At 46.4% G+C, this 12,727-nt stretch overlaps 1 protein-coding gene across 4 annotated transcripts in view; it reads right to left on the reverse strand.

Annotated features, from left to right (window-relative positions):
• Positions 1–12,727, reverse strand: part of WDR59 (WD repeat domain 59) — a 766,237-nt gene that overhangs the window by 598,928 nt on the left and 154,582 nt on the right. For all 4 annotated transcript variants that reach the window (XM_085636815.1, XM_085636817.1, XM_085636814.1 and 1 more), the window contains exon 7: positions 9,813–9,901. In XM_085636815.1, the coding sequence (XP_085492941.1) occupies positions 9,813–9,901 (89 nt within the window). The remainder of the gene's footprint in view (positions 1–9,812; positions 9,902–12,727) is intronic.

Consider the following 12,727-nt stretch of genomic DNA (forward strand, 5'->3'; position numbering starts at 1 on the left):
CCCAAAAGGGCTATCCATCCCTCTCCAATGGAGTTGGCAAGCATGACACTTTCATGACAGTACTGGTTGTGGCAAAGACCTTTTTTTTATCCAAGCACTGTTGTCTATGTCAGTAGAAGCAGTTGATGAAAGGGGAAACCCCCTTTTTAGGTCGAGCCTATAGCGGCAGAGCGCATGAACTGCTCGCTCTGGGAGGCATGCAGTAATGGAGAATGGAGTGAAAGCTTCGCCCACTCCCCCGCCCATCTTTTTCATTGGCTTTTGTCGTTGTCCTTTCTAAATGCTGCCTTCTGATTGGTTTATTGGCTGTTAGTCCCTCCTTATGACAGCCATGTTGTCATTTGTACCCTTCCACGGCTACCGGCCCCCGGCCCCCTTTACTTCGAGTGTTGCATGGTATGTGTTATTTAAATTGTGAACACTATTTTCTTCCCATGGCTTTCAGCCCACCCACTAGCCCGCACTCCCGTTGTTCGTGCCTTCTAGCCCTCCTGCCCCCCGCCCGCTTACACTCCCATTTGCAGTGCAGTAGGTCTTGCGTAAAAGTGAGTCCTATTGCATTGCAAATGCTTGTTTGCCATTGCTGATACTATGATAGAGTTAAGATAACAGAAAGAAGACAGCCATCTGAAGACAGGAGAAGACCTGGGAAAGCAAGAACCAGATTCCTCTGTTCCACCTAAGACCCATCCTCCATAAAACGCAGCACCATTAGAGGCATCAGAGTCTACAGCAAAGTGGGATAACAGAATAAAGACAGCAATCTCATGACAGGAGAAACCCTGGATTTGCAAGAGCCAGTCTTCTCGGCCAGCCATGCCACACCTTCCTTGCAACATGGCATCGTAAAAGGTTCTGGATACTTCTCCAACAAGGGATAACGGAACAGAGACAGCAATTAGAAGATATTAGATGGCCTGGAAATGCAAGAACCAGAGTTAATATAAGAGGCTCAATGGCCTCTTGCAATGAGTATCACCATGAAGTAACAGTTCAACTCCACTCTCAAAACCCAGCTCCCTCTCCAACCGTGCATCAACTTTATCTTTTGCTTGTGCTTTGAACTATGATTCATTGCCTTTCAGGTTAGGTTTCCTCCGTGTACATAGATACATACATACAATTACTTCCCACATTCAGCAGCATATTACAATGCCAGCTTTTGCTGCTGCAATCATTCCTAAAAGGTTAGGATTTATCATCATTTCTAGCCAAAGGGGCAACCCAGCAAAATGCAAATGAGAAATCTAAACGTCATTGAAAAGACGATATGGTAAAAGATCGTGTCTCAAGAGATAAGAAACAACTGTGTGAAGTGATACCTATGATTCAAATAGGTTGCAAATTATACAATTATACTGCGTGCAATGTTTTATCTTCTGTAAGTAACACTAAGCCCACCAGATATTAAGAAAATAAAGTAGACATATTCAGTTAGATGTTATAGGTCTAAAAACTAGATGACATGGAATATGTATTCTGGTGCATACCAATTTGAGGCAGGAGTGGTCTCTGATCAAAAACAATTATTTAAAGAAGAAGAAAAAAATACTATCAGGCAGTATATATGAGCTATTTTAGGTTGTTAAAAGTGAAAGGAATGTTGTGTTTGCCATCATGATTATGCCTCATTCTACAACTAAACTGTAGGGGCCTTACCAAGATCTGCCTAATTTGATGAACTGGTTGCACAAGATGAAAGATATCAAATTCAAGCAAATTGAAGAAATGCTATGCATGAAGGTCTGAATTGAAAGAAAAGATGAAACTATGTGTTTTCCACCATGGGATATCGAATTCTTTTGATGACAATTGTACATTTTAAGATAACTTTAATTTGATAATTCAGATCCCAGAATATAGAATACCTAATTAAAAAGAAAACCTGTGCTATGGCAACTATCTACGGTTCACGTACTGAACAGCTGATGTGGTTGAGTCACTAGCTTAAGATATCATTATAGTTATCCATTTACTCATTTTGTCCTAAAACATTGATGTACTTCTGGGAGGTATGGTACTCAAATATTGTAATAAATATTGTAAGCAAAATATCATTAGACACAAATATTATTGCCTAGCTACATTTGATAATTAGGACACATTATTTCTATCAGAGGATAATTTTGCTACATTAGGAGATATAAGTTCCTGGAGAGCAAACCCAATCTACTTCCTCAGAGCATTGCTTATTTATGAATAAAATGAAAAATAATTTTGAGTGAAATGGGATTTACGTTTTCTTTAAAGGGTCAAAGAGATAAACAGCCTTTCACTATGCCCCATTTTCTTCTACCCATGTCAGTACATTTAAGCTGTGGGTAAACATTTGGGCCCTGATGAGACTAATAGGATAACCTTATTCTATATGAGCCAGCTTGGTGCATAGACTGATGAATTTAGGATTGCAAATGCACCATCCTCAACATGTTAATTACCTGTATGACCCTGGTATGGTGGATGTACCTCAAACCTGCTTGGAATACTACATCTCTGCACAGGATTTAAAAGTCATTTTCAAATTTCAGAAAACCTCTGTATCTCTGCGAGTGTGCTCTGCAGTAAACACAACACATTTCCGTGAGTGCACCCATATCGGGATGTTCCAGAATCAGTCTGACATGCTTCAAGATTGAAGAACCTGAATTGTGACATTCTGCTAGGCTGCAAGTAATAAAACGGGTTCTTGATTGTGTGGGGTGAAAATCCTACTAAAGCAACAAACATAATCCCTGTCAGGGTGAACCACAAAATTAACGTGTGCTTACCCCTCTGGTAGCTTGGCACAAAAGCGGTCAGGGTTAACGTAGAGGCACTGTGTTAAGCACTTATGCAGCAAGCAAACAGTAAATGAGTAAAAACACAATATAAGAAAAATCCCATACTAATTTAGAAAAATAGAGAAGATTTACATAAATAACATGGAACAACAAATGAAATCCAATCTGTAGAAGCAGAGTTATGAATTTGTAAACTTTTTAGTGGAAAATAGGGCTTAAAATGACAAAGTGCCAAACGTGGATATCTGGTCACGCAAGACTGAGGCAAAGTCAAAAGTGGAGTCAGACCACGATGGAGTGCGGTTCAGATACACTAGTTGTATTGGGTCCAGTTTTACTTTTGGACTCAAGAAATCTTGAGAAATGGGATGAGCTCCTTCTAGGCAATTTGGTTTGCGAAATTCAGTGAAAATTTTGTAGAAACCTTTATTTGCACATTTGGCATTCTGTTTTTTTTTATTGTCTTTATTGGATTTTGCAATTAACAACAAGCAAAAGACGTTTGCACATCATCCAAGAGGAAAGAGACACAAGTACATCACCAAGACATGATAGGCAGATAACATAGCATTATTAATTAATCATCCCAGGTATCAGTGAGTATCAAGGCCTTAAAAGTTTTTGTCCAGGAACATATGTGGGCATGTCTCATAGGGTACCAAATAAACTAGTATATTCAATTGGGGTGGGAGGGGACGGCAATATAAAGTGGCGATAGGTAGTAGCGGTGTAGGATTTAAAATGCAATGCAGCTGGCTGCTATATGCTGAGTTTGTGCACAACAGTATGTCCACATTTTGGCTGTAATAGTTATTCCCAGTTCTGTCGCCCAGGTTTCCTGCACCCGTGCAGTGGTGTTGGGTTTCAGAGTGATACATGCTTGGTACAGTCTGGAGGTCATGTGGTCTCCTCTGCATATTCAATTGCCAGTGTTAAAGGAGAGAAATCTTTGGGAGGGAGTGGGGAGGAGAGTATAAGAGATCACAACTGGTTCTGGAGCTGCCGAACGATTAAAAGAGGTCCATATACGATACGTTCCCAGCCCACCGGCCCTCCACTAAAGGTGCGATATGCCCGTCCGGAAATAGACCCCCCCCATGGTGCGCATATTATGCCGTTGTAGCGTGCATTGCACTAGCTTCTACCGAGTGAGCGGGGGCACTGGGTTGTCCGGTACTGGGAAGGCACTTGAATAGAGGTGGCCGCCTCCCAGCATGCGTCGAAGTCCTCATCATGCCAAGTACATGGTAGACACCATTTGGATATCGTCAGTGTCGAGTGGTATGCCTAGTGACCGAGTCTATCTAGTCTATCTAACAGAGCACGTTCCGGATGTAGGTATGGTACACTGGCATCCAGATGATACCAGCGATGTGTGCAATGGCACTGAGCTACTAAATAGCGGAGGCACACATCAGGAACCACAAAACCTCCGCGCTCGTAGAGAAGTGTGTGTTCCACAAGACGCGGGGGTGTGCTCCTGCCCAAACCAGTCTTAGGAGGACTCAGCGAAGAGTACAGAAAAAGGATTGTGGTAAGGGAATGTGGATGTTGAAGAAAAGATACAGGAAGAGGGGTAATATGGCCATCCTGAGGATGGCTCGCGCCCTGCCATCGAAAGGTGTAGTCGGATCCATCGATCTACCTGCTTGTTGAGGTCAGCCTATCGCTGGGCCGTAGTTACGTTGTAGGACCTGGTCCTTGTCTCTAAGGAGGTGGATGCCAAGGTATTTTGAGCCATCCATGGCCCACTTAAGTGGAAACTTCACAGACGGCGGGTGGGTTGTCTGCCAGCGGGAACAGTTCCTATTTGGCCCACTTTATGCGGAGCCCGGAGAGATAGCCAAATCGTGCGATCTCCTGCATAAGTGAGGGAAGATTGAGGTGAGGATGTCTAATAAATAGCAGGAGGTCATCTGAGTATAAGGATAGGAGAAAAGGCCTGTGGGTGAGCTGCAGCCCACGATGCAGGTGGTGTTCCTGTGTTGTACGGAGTAGAGGGTCCACTGCAATTATAAATAGAAGGAGGGATAGAGGGCAGCCCTGCCAGGTACTGCGCAAAATGGGGAACGCATCAGATAGGGCACCGTTCACCCGTAGTCAGGCCATGGGGTTAGAAGCATGATCAGTGCAAGGAACGGGGAGGGGGGAAATGCAGAGTTTACCCAAAACGGCCCTGAGGAAAGGCCATTTGAGAGAATTGAAGGTCTTTTCTGCGTCCAACAGGGCTACAAGCTGCAGGAATGGATGAGGAAATCTTATTAAACACTGCAAAGACGGTTCTAAGATTTAATGAGGTGGATCGATGTGGAACAAAAGCCAGATTGGGCTGAGATGATCTGCTCCATCAACAGTGCCAACCTGGTGAATAGCACCATAGGCAGGATTTTACTAATTAAGTTTAGCAATGACAGGGGGCGGTATGAAGCACAGTTGCTGGGGTGTTTGCCAGGCTTTAACAAAAGAGTAAGGACTGCTTCGCGAAGAGTGGGGGGGGGGGCAGTATGCCAGTTGTTATGGACTCATTATATAGTGCCAAGAGGTGAGGGGGTGAGGCCAGGCGCCTTGGTTCCATCCAGAGCATCAATAGCTTGTGTCACTTCCTACAGCGTTAATGGTTCGCTCAGGAATTGACGCTGGCCACCTGTAAGCCACACCATCGCAATGTCTGCAAGATACAAAGATATTGCATCGGAAGCATGAGAGGCATATAGCTCCTGATAATGGGTCTGAAATTCAGCCATGATGCGATCGCCACCCGCAAAAGTCTCTCAGCCACCTGTCCGGAGTTCTGTCACATGGTTAAGTAACCTCTTTGGAAATAACAGATGCGCAAGAGTGCGACCCGGTCGCTCTCCCTCTCCATAGCGGCGGGCCTGAGCTTGTTTACCCATGTACGCAATTTCCCTTTCCGCTAGGTCCCGAAACTCAGCCAGGATTTCAGATTGTTGATGCAACCGGGGATCAATATCGACCACTGACCTGGGCTCCACATTCCGCAATCCATCCTTGACCAGTCTCAGTTGTGCGTGGATATCTCGAAAGATACCTACATGCTTGGAGTTACACCCATCCGAATGTACACTTTTAAGGGCTCCCATAGGGTGGCCTGTGTGGAGATGGGTCTAGCGTTTAGCGTGAAGTGCTCAATGATGGAGCTTTGTAATTCGCTACAAACACCTGGTCCCTGGAGGTCATCCCCTTGGAATTGCCAGCTGCGTTCAAGGCTGCAGCCATACGAAATCTGAATTTTAAAATGGACCGGATTGTGGTCCTTAAGTGTCCACAGGAGGACAGCAATCTCAGACATCTACGAGTGAGCAGTGGAGATAGGAACCAGTGATCCAGCCACGACCAAACAGTGTGGTATCGAATAGAATGTAAAGCTGGGGGTGGAGGGGTGATGAGTCTGCCATGCATCGTGTAATGCATATGTATCAGTGATGTGACAAAATATTTCACTAGCGTAGGGTTTATCAGACAGTTGCGCGCTGGTGTAATCAATTTGCAGGCAGTGTGACATGTTAAGATCACTGCCTACTATTAGGTGATCTGCCTCAAAACTATATATGTGGGAGTAGAGATGTCAGAAAAAGTCAGAGTCGTCTATGTTTGGGGTGTATATGTTTACTAAAAGGATACTTTTGTCCACAAGTGTGCCGTGCAGGAGCAGATACCGACCCCCCCCCCACTCTGTCTGAACAGCAGAGGTGGCAAAGAAATGGCACAGTTCTATGGATTAAAATACAAGTGCCACGAGAGTATGAGCTGTAGCACGAGGAATAGTGATGTGTACCCCAGTTCCTAGCGAAGCCATGCTCAGTGTGCGGAGCAAGATGTGTTTCCTGGAGGTAGGCAAGCTTGATGGAGTGGCTATTGAGAGAGGTCAGGACCGGTTTCCCTTTTTGTGGATAATTGATATTGCGTATGTTCCATAAAATGGCCCAAAGTTCGACCGTTCTAGCCATGATGAGGAATGATGGCAAGCAGAAAAAGTGTGGGACTAACACCTAAGTAACATGTGGCAATGTGAGCTCAGTGTGTGATAGCGTGACATGCAATAGCCATTAACATTCAAACTACAACGAAAAACAACCCCACCAATCCCCCAACCCCACCCACACCAGATTAAGACATGTCCAGTGACTCCCAATTAAACAGATAGGGGAAAGAAAGCAGAACCCCAAACTGTGAGAGTTGGTGAACACCATGAGGGCGTGGCGACAACTCAGGCACCGGCGGTCCCATGAAGAACAATTATGAAGGCCAGTGTGGCGTAGTCGCCATTATAAGGTACAAACACAATGGCTGAAAGCAAAACTGAGTGGTAGTGTCCGGCATGGGTGGACACTGCCTCAGCAGGACCCTGCGGTTCCCCTACTTCGGAACAAATATCTTCATGTAGATTTGTCACGAGAGGCTGACTGTGGTCGCTCATGCCCCCCTGCGGTCGGCTAGGCATAGGCAAGCCTGCAGTAATATTTTTACAGAAGGCCTCTGTATCCGCGGGGATGTCCAAAATCTTGACACGTCCATTGTGGTCCCACCCTCAAGCGAGCCAGGTAGAGCAAGGCATAGCGAACTCCCAGCTTGCAGAGAGTATTTCTTACATCGTCGTATTTTCGCCTGACCACCTGTACAGTTGGGAGTGCAGTTTGGGAACACTGGAATGTTTGAGCCCTGGTATTGCAAGGAGCCCTTCTCACGGGCCAGCCCGAGAGCAGCATCTCTCCCTCTATAGTTTAGGAGACTAGCCTTGAGATATCGTGGCGGTGCACCCTCAGGAGGGCACCACCCTAATGAACCGTAGAGGAGGGTTCCAAGACAGTTGTCAAGAGTTGCTCCACGGAGACCTCGGGCCGCCCAATATTAGTAGTCTCCGCAATGCCGGAAATGCGGATGCTATTCCTATGGGACCGTGCCTCGAGGTCCTCATTCCTGATAGCCACTTGTTTCAGTATGCGCTCCATTTTATCCAGGCGCTCCTGCATTGTTATAATGGTGTACTCTAGAATGGAGATTCTTCCCTCTGCGTCGTCGATCCGCGCCCCTTGCCGGTCCATACGCTCACTGAGCTTGTCCATGAGGCCCGTCAATGTATCGAACTGCGCCTCCATAGCGCCAAAGCCTGCCTTGAGTTCTGTTATTACAGTAGAGATGTCACATGGGGAGGCCTTATCAGGACCGCGGCTCGAAGTCCCCTCAGTGTCCGAAAGGGAGCCCCGGCTAACGGCCCTGCCGGCACGGTCGAAGGTAAGCCTCTTCTCTTGGGGTCTGATCAGACCATGGCACAATCTCAATGAGTCAGTAGTCTGGCTATATAGGTTGCACCGTCGATGTCCAGGGCGTTATAAGCTTAAGCCTGCGCGGATAGGGAAAGACTGAGCAGCCCACTGTGATCCAGTGGCGCAGGGAAGCTCACTGCAGCCGAGGCATGGCCCTCACCAGGCAGTATATCAATGAAGGCCGGAGGGTAGCGGTCAATGTGCTGTCCATGCGGGGCAGGGCGCCATGTGGTCAATCACAGCTAAGGGAGTCCACTGAAATTCGCCCTCCACTGCCGCAGTAGTGTGTTTAACAGATCATCATAGACCTCTGCTGGTGGGTAGGCCACAGCAGATGTATGCAGCCTCCAATTAATAAATTTGACCCGCACTTTGTGGGGCGGGTGTAGCTTCAGGGCAGGGTCTGGTATGCAAACAGCACTCACAGCGTTGCCAGATGTTGCGACTCAGCCACAAGGGGATCCCTCTGAATCCGGGCACTGAGGTGGTGAGACGGTTCTCGATTTTGGGTGTGGCCCAGCCGGAGCCAGGCAGCGCACCGGTCTGGAACAGGCCTCAATAGTCCCCGGTCCGTGCTCCTCCAGGAGGCCGCCGTTCACCAGATCTTAGGCCTCAGGGGCCGTTCGGCATCACATCTCGGAAGCAGGTCAGGCCCCCGCCCTGGTATTGTATGAGGGAGATGGGGGGCCACCAGCAGTGGACGAGATTGGGTGATCCCAGCCTCAGGCTCGCCCGTGGCTTCCGAGGCTATGTCAGCAGTGTGGGCTCACCCCCTGAATTCCCTCCCAGTGCAGGCTCCTATCATTCAACCGGGCACCTCTCCCACATCTGCCCAGTTACCCACACTGGTGGCAAGATGTGCATGGTGGTCGTTAAGTGTTTCGGTGGGGGCTATTGGTAAGAAGGGAAACGCCGAGGACAGAGCCTCACAAGAACGCAGACATCTTGGTGGCGGTCATGGCCATGCTCCTCGCACATTTAGCATTTTGAATTCTGTCTAAATAGTATCTTTTTTTTTCTTTTTTGATAGCTGACTTGTATAATCTGTTACATTTCTGTAGGCAAAGTTTGTCTTGAATGCTGTTTGTTTCTAGCATACCTAGGCTGCTTATCTTATTTGTATGTGTCTGGTAATCCCACAATATGCCTTTGGCGCGGTCTGGTAGGCTAAACCTATAAAAGGAGGTTTAAAGGAAAGCCCTTGATTCAAGAAGCATTCCTAAATATCAGCAAAAATAAAGAAACGTTCAATTTTGGCAACAAAAAGCTTTTGGAAACAAATTGCACAAAGGAATACGTGGGGAGGGCTTAGTGTTCAAGGGTCTTTTGCACTAGAGTGGAACAAAATGGTCTTCAACAGTTACTGTACTATATTCAGAAGCTATGGAGCTCCTTAGATTTGTTAAAGTAAAGTTGAGTTTTCCTCACTCACAAGTTGGTGTGTGGTTTGACCAGTGTTTCTTTAGTTATTTTCCTTTAACATTTTAAGATATGAGATTAAGGTTATGACATTCGCTTTTATTTAATTTACAAACCACTATTATATTCTATTATTAAAAAAAATAACAAAAGAAAGAAATCATCCAATACAGCCAAAAATATTTAGTGCTTATGAATAGCTTGACAGAGAATCGCTTTTCAAGAAATGGTATACTACCCCCTTATTCTGGAAAGTGTTGTATATTAACCTTACAGCTGTGCTACACCCAGTGCTAGGAGAGAAGCACAAGTAGTGAATCATACTCACCCTCTTATCCCAAATACGCACATCCCCATCGTGACTGGTTGCAAGGCAGTGAGTATTTTTCTTGTTCCACTTTACCTGGGAAGCACCCGCTAGACAAACAAGGGTGAGAAAGCAGATGTGAACAGTGATGGCACCAGAAACTGTTTAACGGCAGCAAAAAACTTTTAACCAAACAAGGTAACCTTTTATAATACTTAAAGAGTGAGGCTTTATACAGCACAAATGTATAGTGTGTAGAGTGGAACACCAGGGGAAGGGGCAGCATCCTAATTTGCCAACCTAAGAATTGTATTTATTTATATATTTTCTATACATGAACGGATGTTAAAGGACTCCATAATACAAGTGAAATGTGGCATGTTCCTGAGACAAATAGCAGCAAAGATTATGCTCAGAAGCACATCTGATGAGGTGTCTTGTCTTTTTTATAATTAAGAATTGTTGGTTTTGAAAGTGTGTGGATTGTGGTGTATTATATGGTGTCGTTGTGCGACGTAACAATGTACCACACTCATGAAAAATTCATGGATCCAGTCAGGCTCGTTTGTAAAACCTCTAGCTTCAAGTAGCAAGACTTAAAGAGAGGAACTAATGGAAAGCATTAAGACGCACCAAACAACAAAATAAGAAAGCTCCCCAACATGAAAGAAATTCAACACCAATTTATTTAATGTTACATTTTTCATAATTTTAGAAAGCAATATCCACCGGAGGATTCCAGAGATTTTTAAGTGAAATGCAAATCTCGCCTTTTTAGTCCAAAACACAAACAAGCATTGGTAACAGTAAAGTCTGGGAACTCTCTAAAATTTTTAAAGAGTTGAGTTTGACTTCTCCGGCCAGGAAAGGGTGACCAATTCCAACCGGTAAAAGGCCAAAGGGGTCAATAAGTGGTATTAGCACAGTTAACTGGTCACCAAAGCAGTATCAAGTCCAGTTTAACACCTTATGAATGGACCACCATAGACTTCAATAGAGTGGTCTTGATGCTTAGTAGAGTGGTCTTGATGCTTAGGATGCTGTTGGTGTTGTGTGGTCGACGAAGGCTCTTCCAGAGGTTATTCCTCGGTGCGCATTTCAGGTGAAGCGACTTTGGCCTCAGGGATTGATGTTCCTCGAAATCCTCTTTAGTCCAACAAAAGTTCAGTTACGACTGGGCTACTGGTCTCCAGTCACAGCAAGTCCAGAGGTTTTCCTTTGGCAAGGGCTAGTGTCCGTTTTTGCCAACCAATCTGCACTCTGACAAATCTCTCTGGTCCGATAGACTCGGGTGCAACTTTTGAGCATCAAGCAGTGGTCGTCTTGGCTGCACAGCGGCGGTCACAAGCGATTCGATGAATGTGGCTACTGACTGGCCAGAAAGGGCAACATCTGTTTAAATAGCCCTAGTGCTGGAACAGGGAGTCACCCGACTGACTCTTGGAGTTCACCTGTTTTGTCTGGGGCTCTGGAGCAATTCTCAACGAACCAGGAACCAAAGGCACAGTTCTCTCTTGCTAGCCAAAGGAGCGACAGGTGGAGTCCAGCAGTTGGTGCAGCCTCTCTTATCAGGTCCGTTAGTCAGCAGGGCAATCCTTCAGTCCTCTCTCCAGTTCAGATGAGATCTGTGGTCAGGGGTACCATATTTATGCCCAGAAAGTGTCCTCTCAGGATGAAGCGGCCACTAGCCATCGGGCTACCAGGTTCCCTCCGGCCAGATGATGACTTACAGTTATGCGTGGCATCTCAGTTATCCTAGAGTGTATTATTCTGCCTACTCCTAGGATGTCTGAACCCCTCGCTTGATGTGGGGAGCATTGACAACTGGTTCCCCTCTTTGTTCCCACCGCCAGCCTGTCTACTTTAACAAATTAACAGCCCCCTTTGAGTGCGGTCGCCATTTGCCAATCTAAGGCAGCATCTCCTTTGAAGGTAAGAACTCTCTCTACGGAAGGCCTCTATTGTTCCTGTGCTTATAAGTCATTTGCACTCCTTACCAGGAGCGCACAAGACTGACTGGTAGCCAGCATCTATTAATGGCCACCAGAATAACTAGGCAAAAGAGTGCCAACTTTGTAAAGGTTGCCTTTTCTTACAACTGACATTAAATCCAACCTGGTCATCAAGTCGGGTTTAATGCCACGATTAATTTCATACTTTGAAGTACGAATTTCGGTAGTCCCATTCAGAAGTTAGCATGACTGAGGGGCCAGTGAGTAACCTTGCACTGGCCAAGGGGGCTGCCTACCCTTCCACTGTAAAATTACAATTTGGGGCTTTTAATGTTAGGACATTTGAAAATATATGTCCTACTTAATAAAATGCAGCACCCTGCTTTAGGGATCAATATACCTTATTAGATTCCCTATCTGGGGGAGCAGTAGGGAATGCACCTTTAGAAGTAGAGGCTTGGACCACGAAGCTCTCAGGGGCAGGTTGTTGGGAGAGGAAAAATGGGTCACCTGGGGCCGGGCGGTGGCGTCGGGCAATCATCCGATCCACAGAAGCCCCTGTGCTGGGCTTGGACCAGGTGCCCAGAAGGATATCAGTAAGGGCCTCATTGAACGGTAGTAGGGGCTCCGAAGAGGCCGCTGCCGGTTGAAGCACCTCGGTCAGGAGGTTGGTCCTGACCGCCACCATACGAAGCTCAAGGTTCAAGGCCTCAGCCACCCTACACAACACCACTGCGTATCAGGCTCCCTCCTCCGTAGCCACGATAGGGGGAGAAAGCATACCAGGGTCTGGTGAGGTATCCAGATCACTGGCATCACCCAACTCCTCTCTCCAGCCCAGTTCACTCAACTGGTCAGCTAAAGGGTCACCAGACCCCTCCCAGTCCTTCTCATCCTCTTCTGGCTGCCACTCAGTGCGAAAAGGAATGCCAGGATAGAACAATGGTACAAAAGTACCGCTCGCCGCCGTAGTCGGTCGACACA

This window comes from Triturus cristatus, chromosome 12 (genome assembly GCF_964204655.1).
Source record: "Triturus cristatus chromosome 12, aTriCri1.1, whole genome shotgun sequence".
Lineage (NCBI taxonomy): Eukaryota > Metazoa > Chordata > Amphibia > Caudata > Salamandridae > Triturus > Triturus cristatus.